The sequence below is a fragment of the Calidris pugnax genome, unplaced genomic scaffold, assembly GCF_001431845.1.
Source record: "Calidris pugnax isolate Ruff unplaced genomic scaffold, ASM143184v1 scaffold167, whole genome shotgun sequence".
NCBI classification, from domain to species: Eukaryota; Metazoa; Chordata; class Aves; order Charadriiformes; family Scolopacidae; genus Calidris; species Calidris pugnax.
This window is the reverse complement of record NW_015091045.1, coordinates 373315-394439: the sequence shown is the minus strand read 5'-3', so window position 1 is coordinate 394439 and position 21125 is coordinate 373315. Positions and strand designations below refer to the sequence as shown.

General features: G+C 45.5%; 1 protein-coding gene across 5 annotated transcripts in view; it reads left to right on the top strand.

The window, feature by feature from the left end:
• The first annotated feature begins 4132 nt into the window (after nucleotides 1-4132).
• CDC27 (cell division cycle 27) overlaps nucleotides 4133-21125 on the top strand; it is a 57599-nt gene continuing 40606 nt past the window's right edge. For 2 of the 5 annotated variants that reach the window (XM_014956497.1, XM_014956500.1), the window contains exons 1-7: nucleotides 4134-4462; nucleotides 11581-11656; nucleotides 16551-16698; nucleotides 18785-18910; nucleotides 19925-20022; nucleotides 20541-20695; nucleotides 20805-21019. In XM_014956497.1, the coding sequence (XP_014811983.1) occupies nucleotides 4436-4462; nucleotides 11581-11656; nucleotides 16551-16698; nucleotides 18785-18910; nucleotides 19925-20022; nucleotides 20541-20695; nucleotides 20805-21019 (845 nt within the window). In that variant the 5' untranslated portion in view covers nucleotides 4134-4435. Of the gene's footprint in view, nucleotides 4463-11580; nucleotides 11657-16550; nucleotides 16699-18713; nucleotides 18911-19924; nucleotides 20023-20540; nucleotides 20696-20804; nucleotides 21020-21125 lie in introns of those variants that run through there. The other 3 variants (XM_014956498.1, XM_014956499.1, XM_014956501.1) reach the window with 3 other exon arrangements.

Here is a 21125-nt window from a genome sequence, read left to right as displayed (position 1 = left end):
CAGTATCTCTGCTTTGGCTTTGGACTACTCAGTGAAGTGGTAAATGGAGGAGACACCTTGGTCTCCACAAGCTACCAGAGATAGCAGGATGTTCCCACAGAGAGGGGAAAAAGGCAGGTTTTATGACTGCTAGATGTGAGGGAGGAGTTAGACATGGGGGTGACGGTCCTTGTTCATCACCCCACCCTCAGGATGGGGACAGGAGCTGGGCTGTCCTGCTGATGGAGGTAGGCAGAGTAAAGCGAGCATGAGGGACAGGTATCATAGAATCACAGACTGGTTTGGGTTGGAAGGGAACTTAAAAAGCATCCAGGGCCACCCCCTGCCCTGGGCAGGGACACCTCCCACCACACCAGGTTGCTCCAAGCCCCCTCCAACTTGGCCTTGAACCCCTCCAGGGATGGGGCAGCCACAGCTTCTCTGGGCAACCTGAGCCAGGCTCTCACCACCCTCACACCAAAGAACTTCTTCCCCACATCTCAGCTCCATCTCCCCCTTTCAGTGTCAAACCATTACCCCTCATCCTACCACTACATCATCATCAGAGTCCCTGTTCTTGGCAGGCTCTTCACCTCCCCTCTGCCCTAAAACCAGCTCTTTTTCAGACCTGTAGCTCATCCACCCTACAACATTCTGCCCCATGAGCATTCCCTCCAGGTCCAGGCTGCACTGCACCGGGGAGAAAAGAGGGACCTTGCTTGGCCCCACCACTGTCCCTGTCATGGGAGAGACCAGCAGGTACCTCTCCTTCATCAACGCCTTGCATGGCCTGGCCAGAAAAGGCCAGAGGCTCTTTGAAAAACCAAAAACATCAGAGAAAACATTAAAAGCATTATTTTTTTCTACATCATTGACAGGTCCAAAAGACTAGTTTTGAAGGTTAGTTTCCAGGAAGTTGAATCCTGATGAATCAGCAAGAGGGGGAGGAAAAAGGGGAAGAGACAGGTTTCTCTGGGCCAGGTCCCACCTCCCCCCTCGTGGCACGGGACAGAGGGTCACTGGGTGCAGGTGATGTCCTGGGATGAAGCCCAGCAAGGTCAGGGCTCCCCAGATGGTTCCTCTCCAGGCAGACAGTGTGTTGGCAGCCAGCAGCTGCCTGGGGGCTACGTGATGCAAGCTGGTGGCTCTCTCCCTCTTCCTACCTGTAAAAAAAAAAATTAACAGAGCCTCATTAGAAGTGGTGAATAATTCATGAGAGATAACTCAGCCCTCCCGTCAGCAGAACACCTGGGAGCAGAAAACACTTTTCTTTGATTTGTTCCTTATTCCGACATCCTCGCTCCGTGACTTTGACTAGAAATTGAAGGCGTTTTGCTCCGATGTGGTTGCCTTCAGCTGCCACTTGCTCGTTTCCGTGCAGCGACTGAGTAACAGCTGCTTTCAATTCCCACTGCTTGATTCAAATGCTCGTAAAAAGCAACATAAGCTGTTTATAGATGCAAGATTAGATTTTAGCTTCTGTCTGTGGTATTTCTACGGCTTCCATTAGGGAGGATCTGGGCATCTCGTGCCTTTAATGCACTATTTGCGCTTTAACCTCGTAAAGGACCGCGGTGACAGGGTGGGAAAGGAGGCTGCTTTGCTGCACGCTCGCTCCGGGGGTCACGTTTGCCCTTGCCACCACGGTGGCATTGACTCCTGCAGAGGAACGTGCTGCTGCAGAGAGAGCAACCGAGCCCAGGAGAGGCGGAGGGGAAGGACCTGCCCGAACTTGCAGAGGAAATCCACAGCAGAGACTGGGGGCCCTGGTAGCCGTGATAGTCCTGCCCCAGCAAGCCAAGAGGCCACACTCTCCCTCCTGTATGCAGAGTACAAGCCTCACATTCGAGCCTCCAGCTTCTGTGCAGACAGGGCTGACACCGTAAATTAAAAGCAAAGAGACTCCTGCAAAGAGACAGATCAGAGAGAGAGCGGTGGGAAATGACAGAGAGAACTAGAGAAAAACGTGAGGGCTGTGAAATCCAGCCTCTGAAGTGCCCTGGGGGTAACAGCCAGCCATGCTTTACTCTGGGGACATGTTCTGTCTCTTTAGGATAAAGCAGAGCTGATTTGTACCAAAGCAGGTTGGAATGATGCACTTGAACAGGCACAGTATACCTCATATATACCTCAATATGTGGCTCCATGCCCTTCCCCCTCCTTTGTAAAAGGAAAGGATCCCGAGGAACAAGCCGTTTTAGTCCCATGGACATTTATAAAAAGCATCTGTGGACACCAGCGGGTGACCCCACACACAGACCTGCACTTCAGGACTGGAGGAACTTCCAAAAATTGAGATGTCCCAAGACAATAGTCAACACTGCTCTTCATAGTTCAGACACTTTACTTGGAGTCCAGAGGACTCTGAGGAGAGGCAAAGATAACCCCCCCACGCTCCAAGGAGAGCTGATGGCTGTGTCTCCTCAGGCTGTGATAAGACAGAGAGAGACTCATACCAAAGATGGTCTGGATGTCAGGAGAGTCAGCGCTGTGCCCTGTCAAATGGAAGAGACAGTTGGAGCCAGCTTTTATCCTGAGGAGTTATCAGCCACACAGGGCAGGGCAGCGAGATGGGGATGGGGCTGAGGAGTACGGACTGTGCTCCTGGAAAGGCTCCCTCAGACCCCCAGACCCACGTACGCACAAGTCGCCATCATCACCGTCAGCGTGAGGCCAAAGGCCTGTAGGGAAGGCAGACACTTCACTGTATCCTGTTGTTTGCACCCTTTGTGTTTGGCAAAATGCCTTGGGTCGAGCCGATAGCGAGCCAGGTACCCATTCCAGGGGGAAAGTGCTGCTCCGTGACCCACTTTGTCATTTGTCTCGGGTCAGGGATTGAAGAAACCTTTGCTTTTCCATGCCAACTTGCTCACACCCTGAAAGCAAACACCTGCAGATTTACTGGAGTGATAACAAATGTGTAAAAAAGCTGTTCAGAAATGCAGAGAAAGACGGTGTAAAGAGAGTGGGCAGGCCAAGCCCTCCTGCTCTACAAGCAGCTTTTTCAACACAAGCCTCATGCATGCACGCAGCTTATCTTTGCGGGTAAAGACGCAGCCCCCTGCTCCCCTGTGTGCTCTGCAGCAACGCCAGGCAGTGCCAGGATCCGTCCTTCAGGCAGCGGAGTGCAAGCACTGAAGGTATCAGCAGGAGCAAGGGAGAGCACAGAGTCCATGTGTGTAGGTGTGCACGCGTGTGCCGGGGGTGGTGTCACGCGGTGGTTGCATTCCAGGAAGCCCCTGGAAGGGTCTGGAGAAGGACGGCCTCTGCTAGTTGCAGATGGCTATTAATAGGTCTGTATTTCTAATAAATTGAATTGCAGTTGTACATCCTCACTCCATCCTTTTGGATAGGGGAAGAGAGCTCTCTCTGTGCCAGGAGACAGAATCATAGAACCAGCTCGGTCGGAAGGGACCTTTAAGATCATTGAGTCCAACACTTAACCTACCACTGCCAATGTCAGAGCGATGTCAGACGAACTGGCACCTGCAAACTGATCCAAGCTGTAATTGTCAAATAACTCCTCTTGCCCCCAAATCTGCCCGTTTTAATCCTCACTATCTCGGGGAGAGCTGGCAGCACACGACCTCAGGACCCCCTATCATTGCTGGGGCAGGACCTGGGCCGTGCTGACCCCCTACACCGGAATGGAGGGGGGAACCCCCCACCAAGGCCAAGCCCCAGGGTCTGGGCCCACCCAGCACCCAGCTGGGCTGTGGGTATGGCGGGATGAGACCCCCGGGCCAGCACTGCGAGGGTCGCCGGGGGTTCCTGCCAGGCCACCGCAGCCAGGGCCCCCCACAACCCCATTTTCTCTAGTTTCTACCTCGCCGGGCTGCAAAGGCGCTTTGAGGGAGGAGCCCCAGGCCCCGCCGGGTGTTTCACCGCACCCCCTCACGCCGGGCGCCAGCGCTGAGGGCCGCCCTCCCAGCTCCGTGTTCCCCCCCTCAGCCGGCCCGTGTTCTCTGCCCTGTGCCGGTGCTCACGGGCACCGACGGGAGGCCAGGGCCGCAGCACGGACGGCCATCACGGCCCGCTCCCTCCCTCCGGCCGCGCCACTCGGCTATCTCCGTCTACGCTCGGCTATCTCCGCCTGCGCTCGGCTATCTCCGTCCTCTCTCGGCGCTTCCGCCCGGCTGACGAGGAAGGGGGGGTTCCCAGCTGTTTTCCGTCAGCGCTCGGCTCTTTCCGCCTAGGGCTTCGGGTATTTCCGGCAGACGGTTCGGGTGTTTCCGCCGCCAGCTTCGGGCGGACTCGGCGCTTGGCCGGCCTCGTTCCTTCCCTCCCCGCCGCCTGCCCCGGTAACGGTCGCTGGGAGTTTAAATGAGCAGGGGCCGGGCCGGGCCGCGCCGCCGCCGGGACACGCACTGAGGCGGGGCCGGGGCCGCCCCGCTCCGGGCTCGGCGAGGAGGAGGAGGAGGAGGCGGCGGAGGAGAAGGAGGCCGGGAAGAGCAGGATGACGGTGCTGCAGGAACCCGTCCAGGTACCGACCCCTGGGCGGCTCGGGCTCGCCGCCGCGCTCAGGCCCCAAGGCCCGGCCTGGCCTGGCGGGGGGAGCCGGACCCGTTGTGGTGGCCGCTTCCCGAGGGAGGCCTTCCCGCCGCCGGGCCCTCTCCTGTGGCGGGGGGCCCCGCTTCGTTCAGGCCGCTCTAGGGGGGGCTGCGGGCCCTGGGCGACCCCTCCGCCGGTGGGAGCGGAGCCGGCCCCGCTCCGGCCGCTCTCCGCCGCCAGCCCCGGTTGGGAGCCTGCGGGGTTGCCGGGCTTCCTCTCTCCTTCCCGTCCCTTCCCCATCCCCGGCGCTGCTGGGACGAGCTGCCCTCGCCCTTTCGGCCTCTCTCGGGCCCCCGCCCGGGGGCAGCCGGCCTCCCAGCTGGAGGGGCCGGTCACCGGCGGCACCGCAGCCGGGTCGGCTTCCAGAAAAGGCCCTTTCGGCTTCCCCCGTAGATCCCCGGGGAGACCTGTTGATCTCTCTCTCTCTCTCCATCTCGCTTACCTTTCTGCATTTGCTGCTATTTCATGTTTTAAATGCTCACGGTGTGCTCGGCTCTGTACGTGTTGTGCAAATGAAGGACGTCCCTCCTTCCCAAGAGGTTGGTACCTTCAGATTGATGGGAGACCTAAAGAGAGAAAATAATGTAAATCTTGTTTTTCTACCATATTTTAGTCTCCCTGCAGTTACCCCGGGCTTCCTGCTCTTGTTCTCAGTCTTCCCATCTGAAAGGCATGATTCATGGAATTAAGAGTTGCTTCTTCCCCCCTTTCCAGTATTCATGTTGCCTTTTTTTTTTTTTTATTTTTATCTTTTTAACAGGATGTGGGGGGATTCTAGTTATGTTAGGGGTCTCTCACTCTGTCTTGCTAGTACCAGATTGGGTTCTATAATGAAAATAGTGAAAATTCTTCCTTTTGGCTCTCCTCTTTCCTTTTAATGAAAAGGTGGGAGGGGAAGAAAGACTTCTCCTGTGGAAGACCACCCTGGTGACTCGCCCCTGTCTGTGCAAGATGGTGACAGTGATGGCACCCTTGTAGACCAGGGGTTTGTCTCTGTGATGCCACTGTTTTCTTCATCCACTCAGAGACCAAGGGTGGTGCTGGAAATGCTTCTGGGCAGCTGGTCCCTCTTCTGCAGTGGTTGTATTTACGCTGTTGCTGTTACCCTTGGAGCTGGACTGGTGTTTTGCACCAGTTGGGTATTCGAGGAAAACATGGGATTACAATAGACAAGGAAGCAAGAATGCATTGCAGAGTGAATGACAGGAAACAATATTTAATATTTCCGGTACTGTGCTAATTAGACTAACCAAGTGGAAAATATTTGCTATTCTGAGAGTTCCATGATAGAAATGTGCAGTCTTATTTCCATTTTTCGGAAAGGTAAAGACTTCTCTAATACCACTCTCCGTTCTTAAGCTCTTCCCAGCTTGGATGTTTTGATGAGGCTTTGCTACGTTAAATGCATCGATCTAGATTCTGCCTGCTTTCAAATGCCAAATAATTCCTTTATCGGTGGTTCTGCTGCTGTTAGCTTTGCTGCTATTCCTTGCTTACAGCAACACGGGGAAGTGGAGGATTAGTTATTTGTTGTGTTAGTTGTTTGGCCTTGATCATGTTGAAGCTTTTAATGGCAAGGAGGCCAGTGCTGCACCATCCAAACCAAGGTCAATGCTTGAGTTCTGCCTGGATCTGCTGTTGGAGCTGTGGTCCCCTCTGTGCCGTGGCTGTTGAGGTGGGACCGATGTGCTCCAGGACCTTTCCACACCAGCTCCTGCTCCTTTTCTCACTACTGGGATGTGTCCAGTGAGGCGTCTCCATTTTGCAGTACACATCTGGGTGAAGTCAATGGCATTTCTGAATTCCCACTTCATCTGGAGTCCATGTCCTGAGCCCTGTTCTTCTGATTATTTTTATTTTTGTTAACGATATGATTGGAAAAATTGATGCGACTTCTCATTTTTGTCATTGCAGAGATTTTTCCTGCCTGTTTGTCTGTTCTCTCCCAGCCTTTCAGATGTCTACAGGGTTTAGCATTCCAGGGAAAAACTGTCATCTTTACAGTTGTGATATGCAAAGCCTGATAGATAAATAACAGAATCTGTGTGCATATGTCGCCTTATGGATGTCAGGTTTTAATTACATGACATTAATGTCCCAAAAGCTACCCTGTTTACTCATTCCTGTTAGTGAAAATCAAAGTTAGGTTTTCACTAACTTTTTTTAAATCCCTTAAGATGAACAAAAGTGCCGGAGTTCACGTAGATGACGAACCTCCACGGTACTTCCTGATGGGGTCAATTTAAAACTCTTCACCTCAGACATAAAGCCTTCTATCCCATGTGCTGAGAAACAGGCTGGATGCCTTCCAAATAGCTCTGAAAAACATCTTGGATACAAAATGAATGCTTTGTTTGGAATTTAGCTGTTCAAGGTGATCATCTGCTGTGACCCACTTGAACGGTGCTTGAACTCTGAGGATCCTGTCACAGCTGAAAACACGCAGTGCCAATGTCTGCTTATTTAACCGGCAGAGTTTGCGTAATTAATAAATGCAGCACAGCTTGTCACAGAAAACTCTCCTCCCCTCTGTCCACCCTGAAGAAGTCTTAAATCAGGATAGAAACTGCTTAGCATAAAGCTTTGAAAATCATTTCCAAGGCTGTATAACTGCCAGAAGAGAACACCTATTTTATTTTTTTTTAAGAGCTCTTTGGCTTAGATGTGAAGTGACACTTGGACAATGCACAGGATTTTCCAGGTGGAAGATGGACCTGTCTGAATCTGCTTTTATTTTCTTGCTCTCCTCTCCGAGGATGCAGAGCCGGGGCTGGTATGGTAGTTTTGGAGTTCCCTGATTGCTTTAAGCATGTGTTAATTTGCAAATGCGAAATGAGAGACAAGGACTTGAAGCTTTATCTGGTCTCTGAGGATGCTTAAATAAAACTTTGAAACCCTTCAAGCTTCTCTCCTGTCTGTGTCTGTAGCACTGAGAACAGACGTGGCAACCAAAGCATCTCAGCTGCTTTGTGCACCCTTGAGGAGGCTTTGGGTTTCTGTTGACAGATTCCATGTAAGATGTGGGAACTGCCATAGGGAGGAAACTAAGAACTGCATTTAGGTTGTACCTTTTGTTCTGCTTTGAAGTCTCTGGGGATTAAATAGTTTTTAGTGGATAAATGCCCCCAAAGTTTGTTGGGTTTTTTTGCTTCAGATGACTCTTGGTGTGGTTTAGCAATCACCATGTGCCACTAATGCTGTGTAGCTGCATTGAACTTCTGCTACAACAAACTGAATTATTAGTCCGTAAAGAGATTGGTGTTCCTGTCTAAAATTTGTTGCTTGAAAGGTGCACAAGAAATCTTTTTTTTGGTAGTTTGAGACACAGTCATAGTTCATAGACATCTGTTCTCCCAGAGAATTGTTACTGCCTGGGTATGGCTGATAATCCTTGTCACCATCCTGTCCCCTTCCTGCTCTTTTAGGAGAGTCCAGTCTCCAGTGTTCCTCTGTTGAAGGCATGAGTCTGACTTGTACCTTTTGGGTGGCAAAATGATGATTAGTGTAACAGGGGCACTACCAGCTGACTTCTGGCTTTCACTGGGACTCTGCTCAGGGGTGGTTGTTAATTTGAGCCAGTATGAGTGTAACTTCTGTAATGGGGCTGTGATACAGCCAAAAATCACTTGTGTCCCCTCTTAGGCTTTGGCGAGGTTGTTTTTGGCAACTTGCTCCTGTTTGAGAAGCGAAATGACACTGATTTCACCATCCCCACCCCCACACCTTTGTTTTGTAAGTGTGCTGGGTTACATCCCTGTAAAGACAGTATTTTTAACCTGAAGACAACACAGCTGGGATGGATCCATCTAAATGTCGCTTGTGACTCGGTAAAGGAAGAGCTGCTCCTGAGAGGAAGAGAAGAAAGGAGATCTTAGGCTGCTTGAACTTGGGTATAGTCTGAAAGATTTTAACACCCTCATTTTCTTATAATTTTTGTATCTCGCTGTCTGCACCACACAGAACATTGTACAACCTTGGAGCTTTTCAAGGTAAAAGGGAGTAATCACTTTGGGCAGACGCTGGGGCTGAAGTTATCTGAAGTGTGGGATACAGCCAGAGGGAATTGTGTTATAATAATCAAAGAAAGATAATTCATTTTTAAATACTTTCACACAAGCTTAAAAGTACCTGTTGACTTCTTAAGTACAGAAGAAAATAGCATGTCTGTAGAGATGTTGTGTATAATATTCTATATAGTAATTGGAAACTCTGGTGTGTACTGTTCATGACGACTGTGTGGGCTCCCCGTGAAGAGAACTCGCACATTTTTCACACCCTGAGTTGTCAAGTTTGTGTTGGAAGAAGTAACATATGGTACATGTAATTCTCTGTGATGTTTGAATTTATTTTTTTTTTAGATGAAATTGGCGCTTGCCTTTCCTGCTGGGAATAGCATTACAGGGCGCTAGTTCTTCAGCTCTGGAAAATTTCTTTTAATTCTGGAGTGTGTGATAGGTGTCAGAAACTAATTCTGTTTGTCTTCGGTTGCTGATGAATATTGGAGAAATGCTGGACCACAGCACCTTGAGCTCATAAATTCAGATCTTGTTTGGATTGGTAATAACAAAACTATTGGAAAATGGCTGTTTGGTGCTTATGGGAAACTGGTTTGGAGCTGGGGCAGGACTCCCAGATGGGAAGGAACTGTCATCCTGATGCCAGCCCTGCTCACCTCGAAACACAAACCCTGATAAGCCTGTGCACCGCCGCTTGTAATAGGGAGGAAGGGCTGAATAGATCTAAAAAGGAATTATTTTTCTCATCCCACCCCTCTCTTACAGATAACAGAAGGCTTTTAATCTGATCTGAAGAAAATTGGCCCAGTAGTGTTTGTGGTGAAACCTGTGTACCCCAAACCCATTGTTTTGCTGGGCGACTGTTGCTTGTAGTTCAGCTGCTGGTGACAGCAGTGCAAGTAATTATGACAGTTACTCTGCTGGTGTATGCAGTTTGTATGCTGGTATGTACATTTGATTTGTGTTTCACTGAAATGCCATCTTCCCAGTCTGCACAAATATTGACAGTCCCAAACTCTTGAGCTCGGTGTTCATGAAAAAAGAAGATTTGGAGTGCCCTCCAGCAGGTTGCTGGGTTTGACCAAGTACGGCTACAGGAGCAAAAGGCAGAAGTAGGTTGTCTTCATATATGTCTATCTCATTTGCATTACATCCATTCTTGTGTGATACCACCATCCTAATTAGTGGCAGCAAAGAGATTGCTGATGAGCAAAGACCCAAATAAAACATCACAACAAAAAGCAGTGGATCGTGTTCATCTTGGTTCTTAGGGGAACAGTGAGATCCCTTTGAGGAGAACATTGTCTATCTAATGTCCTTCATCAACAGCAGTCTTCTATTGACAACTTCAGACGTTGGCGTGATTTCTAGTCCCTTTGGTTTCTGGTCTGGTGTGTCTCAAGAGGAGGTGGTTTAAATGGGTTTATACATAATGCCATTAAAATGCATTTGGCACCCTGTCTTTTTCCCAACTCCTCTGCCCCTGCTTAGGCAAAACTAAGAGCAAAATAACATACTCTGGTCACAGCTTTGGGGGCTGTGTTTTGTTCTTACCTTTACTTAATGTGTTCTTGTTTGGTGGTAGCTTGCAAAGAATCATAGAATGGTTAGAGTTGGAAGAGACCTTAAAGATTGAGTTCCACCCCCTGCCCTGGGCAGGGACACTTCCCACCACACCAGGTTGCTCCAAGCCCCCTCCAACCTGCCCTTGAACCCCTCCAGGGATGGGGCAGCCACAGCTTCTCTGGCCAACCTGGGCCAGGCTCTCACCACCCTCACACCAAAGAATTTTTCTATTTTCTAGTATCTAATCTAAATCTCCCCTCTTTCAATTTTAAAATCATTACCCCTCATCCTGTTGCTACACTCTCTCATAAAGAGTCCCTCCCCATCTCTCCTGTAGCCCCCTTCAGGTACTGGAAGGCTGCTATAAGGCCTGCTATCTCTCCTGTAGCCCCCTTCAGGTACTTGAATGCTACTATAAGGTCTACCTGGAACCTTCCCTTCTCCAGGCTGAACAACCCCAGCTCTCTCAGCCTGTCCTTGTAGGAGAGGTGCTCCAGTACTCTGATAGTTGTCACTCAGCCTGTCCTTGTAGGAGAGGGGCTCCAGTCCTCTAATAGTTGTCATGTCCCTCTGCTGGACCCATTCCAATAGGTCCATGTCCTTCCTGTGCTGAGGACTCCAGAGCTGGACACAGAGCTCCAGGTGGGGTCTCACCAGAGCAGAGCAGAGGGGTAGAATCACCCCCCACAACCTGCTGGCCACACTTCTCTTGATGCAGCCCAGGATGGGGTTGGCTTTCTGGGCTGCCAGTGCACACTGCTGGCTTGTGTTGAGCTTCTCATCCAGGAGCACTCCCAAGTCCTTCTCCTCAGGGCTGCTCTCCCCCCAACCTGTATTTGTGCCCGGGATTGCCACGTCCCAGGTGCAGGACCTTGCACTTGGCTTGGTTGAACTTCATGAGGTTGGCATGGGCCCACCTCTCCAGCCTGTCCAGGTCCCTCTGGATGGCATCCCTTCCCTCCAGCGTGTTGACCGTGCCACTGAGCTTGGTGTTGTCAGCAAACTTGCTGAGGGTGCACTCATACTTGGTTATGGACCAGGCTAAAACTCTGGACATCCCTTCCCTCCAGCGTGTTGACCACCCCACTGAGCTTGGTGTCATCGTCAGACTTGCTGAAGGTGCACTCATGCTCTGTTATGGACCAGGCTAAAACTCCATAATGAGTGGAAGAACTTGCTGTTATTTCAGTGTGTGTTGGCTGAGGTTTAGGTGGTTGTGTGTGTGGTAGCGCGTGAGCAACTCTCTTAGATGGTTCATTACTTCAGTGCTAAATTGTTGGAGTCTTTTCTAAGTCTCTTTACTAATAGTTGAAACAACTAAAACTTGCCCTGCATGTTTATCCTTCTCCATGCTCCTTACGACTCCACTAAAACTAGTAACTAAACTTTACTTTTTGACAGTAAGAGTGGATGAATTCTGCATTTTTAAAGCTTCTCTCTAAATTTCGATTATTTTCTTGTCTTGCAGGCTGCTATATGGCAAGCACTTAACCACTACGCTTACCGCGATGCAGTGTTCCTTGCAGAAAGATTATATGCAGAAGGTATGTACTTTATGAATAAACTTGATGCTTTTTTTTCTGTTTTTATTTAGGTTTTTTGAGCCTCTGGTCCTGCTTTGTTTTACTCTTGTTGTTGTGATAATGCAGTTTAACTTTCTGCTTGGGGAAAGCGGAAGAATGCCTCACAATTAGGTTGGAAAATCAAATCATGTAACAGCAGCAATGTTAATTTACAGCAAAACCTCCTTAAAAAATATTAAACTTGGTGTTGCGTGTTTAAGCACAGTGTTTACAGTGCTCTGTTGTTTGCTATCAAATGGGAGAGGTGTTTTTTTTTTTTAATAACCTTGAGCATTGCACGTCTTCCAAGGGCACTTGAGGATAGATGCAGTACACAAATTGTCTTGATATTGAAAGCTGTCTCTGCTAATAATGCTGCTGGGATCTGTTGATTGGTGTGTTACCGAAAGATAATCTTGTGATGATGAGAGAAAAGCGTAGTGAAATTGAGACAATGAGAATCAGAACATATGGAATAGGCATCTCCTGTTGAATTCTTATTAATTCTTACTTCATTGGAATGCTCTCAGATGTAGGATGCCTTGGACACTGAGCAGGCAGCAGTAACATGAATCTGTACTTTCCTGGTCCTTCAAAGACCACTTTCTTCTTGTGTTCTAGTCCCTCTTCTTCCTTAACCTTTCCTCCATGACCTCAGATAAGCTTTTTGTTCTTCTCTACTTCTTCCTCCTCCATCCTGGTGTTCAGCTTTTCTTCTCTATCTTGAAAAGTATTATCTCCTAATCACTAACATGAAAAAAATCAACCCAACCCTTAAGCTAAAATATAAACATAATATAATTTCCTTTGCTAAACAACTTAAGTTTGTAATGTGAATTAAACTGCATAACCTGTTTCACATTCTGTATTTTGTAATAAATATTTTGTTTTCGATATTTTGCCTGAAATGGCCACAGTGTGCTGCTTAACAATGGAAACAAACCTAATTCTTGAGATATAAAGACTTTTTTTTTCCTTATGTTGAGGTTACCCATGAAATCTGGGGTCTTTCAGCTGGCACTCAAGTGACAAGTGTTGTGTAGAATATTATGAAATCTAATAATCTAGGTGTATGAAAAGGAAATAGTGTTTTGGGATGACTTATCTCCCCTGAACACAGCACGTTGTGAGATGCAGGAGAACTCTAGATTGAAGGGAGTTGCCAGGGATGTAGAAACAAAGAGAATCCACTTTTTTTGCAGCAGCCAAGAGAAAAATATATTACTTGATACTGCCGCTTTCTTTGCAGAATAATCTCTGCAAGAGCACTTCAAACAGCTTTTTTTTCAGTGACCAGCAGTGCTGGGAGAGAACAGCGTGTGTGCTGTCACTTGGTTCAAGCAATTAACTGCTCACAAAACATCTGGGTTCTGGTTAAAATAAGTTATACTGCAGAGTAGAAGCTGCTGAACTGGGGTACAGTGACTCCGTATTGAGAGCGGTGATTTTACCCTCTGAAGAACTTCTTTTTAAGTCCACCTGCAATTACTGTCCTTGTAGGGACATCTGTGGCTTGGTAGTTTCCCAGAACTCTTGAAATGTGTTAAATTTAGTGGGTAAAAAAAATTGATTTAACTTTAATTCTTAAATGGTTTTTTTAAGATGAGGCTAATAAAATGTCCTCTCTTTGGGTTTTCAGTCTCCATTGTCACTGTCTGGGTGGGTGAGGACACAAAATAGTCAGTTTTCAGTGTAGCAAAGGCTTCGAGCAGGTTGTCCAAAGAGGTTTTTTTACAATGCTTGTATTGATTTCTTTTCTGTAGGTAGATGAACAAACATCAGAATTGTTTCTTTTAAGGCTGAATTCCATTTGCACCGTAGTGCTTTCTGCAAAGTATAAAGTAATGTGGGTTCCTTAATTGTTTGGAGAGTTGATTGCCTTTATAGACAGCCTTTCTTTGAGTTAAAATACAGCATGGCATAAGGGTGATTTGAGCGTAGTATTTTGGGAAGTACAAAGAATATGATAAGACTCCATGGCTGTACATAATCTGTGAGTGTATCTGGATGTCTCCTTCTATTCACTGCTCTCTGGGTTTTAAGAAAAAATGAAGTCATATTTCACATTATCGTAGCTTAATGCTCGAATTAACACCCCAGCATGCTGATGCTCGCTGTTACCTCCCAAAAGCACGTTCTCTGGCATTTAAAGTTTCAGCTGATAATTCTACAGTAAGGTTTTAAGTTCCTCCAGGGGTTAGCTCCGTCCTTTATGCTGTAATCACAAATAAAATCAGCGAGTCTGACCTCAGCCTTAAATCTGGATGCCAAGTCGAGCTCTGGGAATAGAAGATTCTCGGCGCAGTACATAATTCATCTCTGCAGTGGAGGCAGACATCAAATCTAAATACTTCCCATTTCTGCCATGGAGAAGTCACAGAATCATAGAATGGTTTGGGTTGGAAGGGACTTAAAGATCATCAAGTTCCAACCCCCTGCCCTGGGCAGGGACACCTCCCACCAGACCAGGTTGCTCAAACGTTTCTGGCTTGATTACTCCTGGCCGCTGTTTGGATAAAGATGTTTTTTCCTGAAGCTTGGCTACTTCATTCAGAATTTAGAAACCTGTGAGGACTCAGCTTGGGAAGAGGATTTGTGGGAGAGCTTGTCCCTATCACTACTTCCTAACATAAAGTAAAATATCTGAATGGTAATTTCAGTGTTTCCCATGAAATAATGAGTGTAGGCAGCAAAAAGGACAAGACTTAGTGTTGGGGTAGAGGTGGCTGATAATTAATGACTATTAAAGTCAGTCAAAATCGGAATGTCTGCTCCGTTAAGTCATATGAAGATAAAGCATCAAGTGCTTTAGAAATATAATAGAAGTAAAACTGTAAACAGGAAAAGGCGCTTGAAATCAGGATTAAAACTGTTAATTAGGCTACTCTAGGCTGCAATTGATCTTGCTTCTGAAAGTGCGTGTACTCCTAAAAGTGGTGTTGTGCCAATGTTAATGCACTGGTTGAGCTGGTGCGGAGCGTTACTGGTAGGTGTGATAATAGTCTGGGCCAGGTCTTGGTGTGGCCAAGGAGCTGTGAAAGTGGCTCTGGTCTGCTGGGAATGATGGCTTTGCTTGACTTGCAGTTATTTTTAACAAGAAGCTGGCTAATCACTTCTTTAGATTGGGTTGCCCTGGGCAGGGACACCTCCCACCAGACCAGGTTGCTCAAACGTTTCTGGCTTGATTACTCCTGGCCGCTGTTTGGATAAAGATGTTTTTTCCTGAAGCTTGGCTACTTCATTCAGAATTTAGAAACCTGTGAGGACTCAGCTTGGGAAGAGGATTTGTGGGAGAGCTTGTCCCTATCGCTACTTCCTAACATAAAGTAAAATATCTGAATGGTAATTTCAGTGTTTCCCATGAAATAATGAGTGTAGGCAGCAAAAAGGACAAGACTTAGTGTTGGGGTAGAGGTGGCTGATAATTAATGACTATTAAAGTCAGTCAAAATCGGAATGTCTGCTCCGTTAAGTCATATGAAGATAAAGCATCAAGTGCTTTAGAAATATAATAGAAGTAAAACTGTAAACAGGAAAAGGCGCAAGGCTGCTTGAAATCAGGATTAAAACTGTTAATTAGTCTAGTCTAGGCTGCAATTGGTCTTGCTTCTGAAAGTGTACTTCCTAAGAGCAGTGTTGTGCCAGTGTTAATGCACTGGTTGAGCTGGTGCGGAGCGTTACTGGTAGGTGTGATAATAGTCTGGGCCAGGTCTTGGTGTGGCCAAGGAGCTGTGAAAGTGGCTCTGGTCTGCTGGGAATGATGGCTTTGCTTGACTTGCTGTTATTTTTACCAAGAAGCTGGCTAATCACTTCTTTAGATTGGGTAGCCAGAAGGATCAAAGTTCTCTTACAACGGTAGATGTTAAAGAGTTGGTCTGATCATACCAGAAACTGGCAGATGGAATGTTGTTACATGCTGATGAATACAGAAACATAAGACACCTCCCACCAGACCAGGTTGCTCAAACGTTTCTGGCTTGATTACTCCTGGCCGCTGTTTGGATAAAGATGTTTTTTCCTGAAGCTTGGCTACTTCATTCAGAATTTAGAAACCTGTGAGGACTCAGCTTGGGAAGAGGATTTGTGGGAGAGCTTGTCCCTATCGCTACTTCCTAACATAAAGTAAAATATCTGAATGGTAATTTCAGTGTTTCCCATGAAATAATGAGTGTAGGCAGCAAAAAGGACAAGACTTAGTGTTGGGGTAGAGGTGGCTGATAATTAATGACTATTAAAGTCAGTCAAAATCGGAATGTCTGCTCCGTTAAGTCATATGAAGATAAAGCATCAAGTGCTTTAGAAATATAATAGAAGTAAAACTGTAAACAGGAAAAGGCGCTTGAAATCAGGATTAAAACTGTTAATTAGGCTACTCTAGGCTGCAATTGATCTTGCTTCTGAAAGTGCGTGTACTCCTAAAAGTGGTGTTGTGCCAATGTTAATGCACTGGTTGAGCTGGTGCGGAGCGTTACTGGTAGGTGTGATAATAGTCTGGGCCAGGTCTTGGTGTGGCCAAGGAGCTGTGAAAGTGGCTCTGGTCTGCTGGGAATGATGGCTTTGCTTGACTTGCAGTTATTTTTAACAAGAAGCTGGCTAATCACTTCTTTAGATTGGGTAGCCAGAAGGATCAAAGTTCTCTTACAACAGTAGATGTTAAAGAGTTGGTCTGATTATACTAGAAACTGGCAGATGGAATTTTGTTACATGCTGACGAATACAGAAACGTACTTAATTTAGTAATGATCTTTCCTAATATCAATACTCATTTTCTTATATCTTGTTCCCAGCTGGTTTTTACTCCCTGCCCCCAAATTCCTTGTATCGAAATGGTAAACAACCAATTGATCTTTTTTTTTATATTTATGTATTTTTGTAGTACACTCAGAAGAAGCACTGTTTTTACTGGCAACGTGTTACTACCGCTCAGGAAAGGCATATAAAGCATACAGGCTCCTAAAGGGACACAGCTGTACTACCCCCCAGTGTAAATACCTGCTTGCAAAGTGTTGCGTTGACCTCAGCAAGTAAGTAAATCCTTAATGTTCTGTCCAGGGGTTACGAATGCATCTTTTTGTTTGGATTTCTCTTTAAAAACTGTCATGTTGCATAAACTACTAATTCATTGCTCCTACAGCTCTAAAGATTATAAGTTTAATTCATTTTGCTTACAGATACGGACCTAAGGACTATTAGCCCTTATTGCAGAAACCCCTAAAAGGTATTGAATAACTTCCAAAGGAGCTGTCAGACTGTAGGGGGAGAAAACATTGATTGCTGAGATGACTCGAGGAGACCACTTTGGGAAGTGCTTGCTTTGGTTTTGTGTCTCCTCTGAATACTTTGCTTATTTCATTAAGTGTTTCCAGTATGAATTTAATGGATAGGCTGCTTCCCTCAACCAGTAGGCCTCTTGACCAGTATGTGTGGGTGGGGGAAAAGGTGGCAGACAGAAATCTGTTTTTTAAAAGCCCACAACAAACCCACCGTGAGTCTCCATCTAAAAATGCTGTGTTCAACATCAAAATTAACCTTGATATGGACATAGTAGTGTCAGGGTATATTACTGGTTTGCTGGAGTCTGGCAGCAAGAGCATGTAATGGAATCACTCGAGCTACAGGCCCTAATGCCCTGAGATGTTGTTGGTTGAGGGTATTTCACCTCTATTTAGACCTTTCAGGCTGTTGCAGCTCAACTGTAGGAAATCGTGTCTGGCTGAGGCACCAAAGCAAAAAAACCTTAGTTCAAAAAACTTTAAATACTCTGGGAATTCTTCACAGAAGCTTAATTCTCTCTCTACAAAACCGGCATGTGGGTTATGTGTTGTGGCTTTTTTTTGGTTGGGTTTTTTGAATGCCCCTCTTTCAAAAAAAAAGTTTAACATTCCATGTTGCGTGTTCTACAGAAATTAAGACTTTCACACAGTATGATGTGATTTATTTTGCAGGATTTACTCACATAACTAAAATGCAGGCCTCTCTAGAGGCAGCAGGGGAAGCTTCTGAGTCTTTGATACTCTCTTTAGTAGGCGAGTCCTTTGACATCTTTAGCGAGGATGTCTTGACTTGTTGTGTTTCTTTTGACACTCTTCCAACACTTTTGGAGCTGTTAGGATACAGGTTTCTTTGCATCTTCTGTTGAAAGGGAAATCATGTTAATGCTCTTCTTGGGAAGGTCCCAGTGGAATAAATTTGAAGCTGATCGTTCCTTCCCTTGCTTTTACAAAGTCTGGCGTGTGCGTGTAGTACATCAGCTTCTGAACTGATTTCCATTAGATAGGTGGGATTTCTTAAACATGGTCTTTAGAATTTGTTAAATTTAACTGTCATTGCTGTTGTTACAGTTGTAGGAGCTCATTTATACAGATGTACCTTGTTTTCTTGTGGGAATGGTCTATACTGATGGAAGCATCTACCTACAGCTGTAATTTCCAGTTGAGGCAAGAAGAGATGATTTGTTTATGCAGGTGTCAGTCTCAAAAGCCAGAAGAGCATCTCATGCCCTCAGAAGTTGCATGAAGTCATTTTCAAGCCTAATAATGAGTGACCCATTCCTTGTGAGTGGTGCTGCTCTCTGCAGGTGGGGTAGATGCCAGCCGAGCCTTTGTGCTCCTTTTCAGCCTCTTCTTGCAAGAAAGCAAGGTGTTAAAATCCAAATTCTGGTCCGTATCCCAATACTGAATCTTTACTGAGTGCACAGAACCTTACAGATTGTGTTTCTTACAGGGATACGTCACTAGGCAAAATGCCTTCAAAAACAAAGTGTCTAGAAGATTTTTTTCTTGTCCTCTATTTAGTGTTCTCCCTAAGATTAGTCACTTCTGGAAAAGTCATACTGTATTACACATCTCTGGGTTTGGAGTTGTGTGGGATTTTGGGTTTGTTTTGTTTTTCTTCCCTCCCAGTAGAGATGTTCGAGTATCACATACCTCCGTGTTGCTACAGGAATCCCTCATTTATTTAAAATTAATTTGCAGGAACTAATTTGTGAGTGGTCTGAAACTTGTGAGCACTGACAGTGGATTTCTGTTTTTGTTTGCAGCAGGGTGAAAACACTGGACTACCAATACTGTGAGCCTTGTAACCCCTTTAAACCTCTTGTTTTTTAAAAAGGCTTGCAGAAGGAGAGCAGATCTTATCTGGTGGAGTCTTGAATAAACAGAAAAGCCATGATGACATTGTTATGGAGTTTGGTGACTCTGCATGCTTTACGCTCTCCTTACTGGGACATGTCTACTGGTAATGTTGTTTGTTTTTTTATGTTGTCTAATAAAACTTGGGGGTTTCTATTTGAGCAAGCCCAGTTTTGGTCAAATATATCTTTAGTCAGCACAGGATACACCTGTCTCTGGGTTATGTGGCCTGCACGGTCTTGGAGTATGATAGATGCAGGTAGATAGTTGTGGAAACCATCTCAGTTGAAGGATGCAAGAATAGTTTATCTTATACCTAGAGCTTCTGACTGAAAACAAATTCCTTTTTTCCAGGTTAAGTGTGCAATTCAAGAGTGTGGGTGTTTTTTGTTTTGTTATCTCTGGGTTAGTTCTGTGTTCTTCCCAAAGAGAAACTCTCAAGGCCTGTTTCTCCACGTTGTCACTTTGATTTTTCTGTTATCTGTTTTACAGATGTTTAGCTGTAACCCTCAAATGAAAGTTTTGAGGCCTGTCAGAATAACTTGACAAATTTGAGCAGTTTCCTTTTGTTTAGATACAAGAAAAGTTTCGGTAAAAGTGAACAGATTGAATAGGAATAATGGGGGGTTTAGATTCTTCCCTGTAGACCTTTTCTCAAAAAAATTTATTTCAGAAGTAGTTTATCTTTGTAGCCAGATACTTAAGTGTTCAATTTAGCCCCTAATTTATATGCAAAAATATTATCCCTAGGTATTTAGAATGGCTGAAAGGTTTTTCTTATCCCTAGGTATTTAGAATGGCTGAAAGGGTAACAGGCTGCTGTTTGCAAAAAAGAATAAAACTGTTGTGAAGAACAGCATCTTTCTAAAATGAAAATTCTCAAGCTGTACTAGTGCTTGTGTAACTTCTTTCAAGGACTCACAGTAACTCTAACTTTCATGCGTCTAAATATGTCAAATAACTTCAAAAGAGCCCAATATTACTCTGTGGCTTGAAAAATGAGGGCTGTTGCTGTGACACTCAATGTGTTTTTCTTTTTCGACTCTTCTTCTGGAAAGCTATCCTTGAACAAAAGTGCTCTTCTTAAGTTTCCCTATAAACTGTTACATTCTTTTTGCAGCAAGACAGACCGGCTTGCCAAAGGATCAGAATGTTACCAAAAGAGCCTTAGTTTAAATCCTTTCCTCTGGTCCCCTTTCGAATCGCTATGTGAAATAGGTGAGTCTCCAGAACTGTTGTACTAGTGAGGAGGTTTTCTACCCTTGTGGTTATTTCAGGCTTTCTCATTTGCCATCACCATGTGGCAAGGTTTGTTTTACTACTTGTCCAGAACTAGGAAGGAAAATGCCAGCAGAATTCTCTGGGAGTGGTTTTGTGAGCAACAATTCATTTAAAATATTCTACCAATGTTTAGAGCTTTTGTCTTGTTTTCATCTATTTTTACTACTTACACGTTTTGGGATCTAACACCACCACGTTTTCCAGCCTACAGTTAGTAGACCCTTAGAAAGTATGCTTCTGAGAATTACTTTTAAAAACCAAATCTGTTTTTTAATAAAACTGGTTGTCCAGGGTTTTGTTGTGAAAAACACTTGATTTAGTGTAAGGGGTTTTAAAACAACAATATTAGAACACACCCCTTCTAAATTACTTTCTCCCCGTCCTCCTTTTTTCAGCCTGAATATTTGGTGTGTAGACTCAGGAATAACTATTTAAATCTCTTCTCAATCTTGCAGGTGAAAAACCAGACCCTGACCAAACATTTAAATTAACATCTTTACAGAACTTCAGCAGCTGTCTGCCTAACACCTGCACAACGCTGGTCTCTAATCACAACATATCCCACAGGCAGCCTGAGACTGTCCTTATGGAAACGCCGCAAGACACAATTGTGAGTTTTCCTAAAATGGTTGTAGTTAAAGCAGTCTTTCCAGCTTAATTGAAAAAGGCTAATTAGAAACTACACTGTGAGTATCTAAAGCTGCCTTGTGTTTTTTCAGGAGTTGAACAGAATCAACCTAGAATCCTCCAATTCAAAATATTCCTCCTTGAACACAGATTCTTCTATGTCTTACATTGACTCGGCTGTAATTTCACCAGATGCTGTCCCTCTGGGGTCAGGAACTGCCATATTATCTAAACAGGCTCAAAATAAACCAAAAACTGGGCGAAGTTTACTGGGGGGACCTGCGGCTTTGAGCCCTTTAACTCCAAGGTAAGTCCTTGAGATAGTTGTAGACAGAACTTTTCTGTGCTGTTAATAATAGTTGTAATCTGAAATGGGCAAGATGTCTGGTGCTGCACAACTTACCAGAGAACAC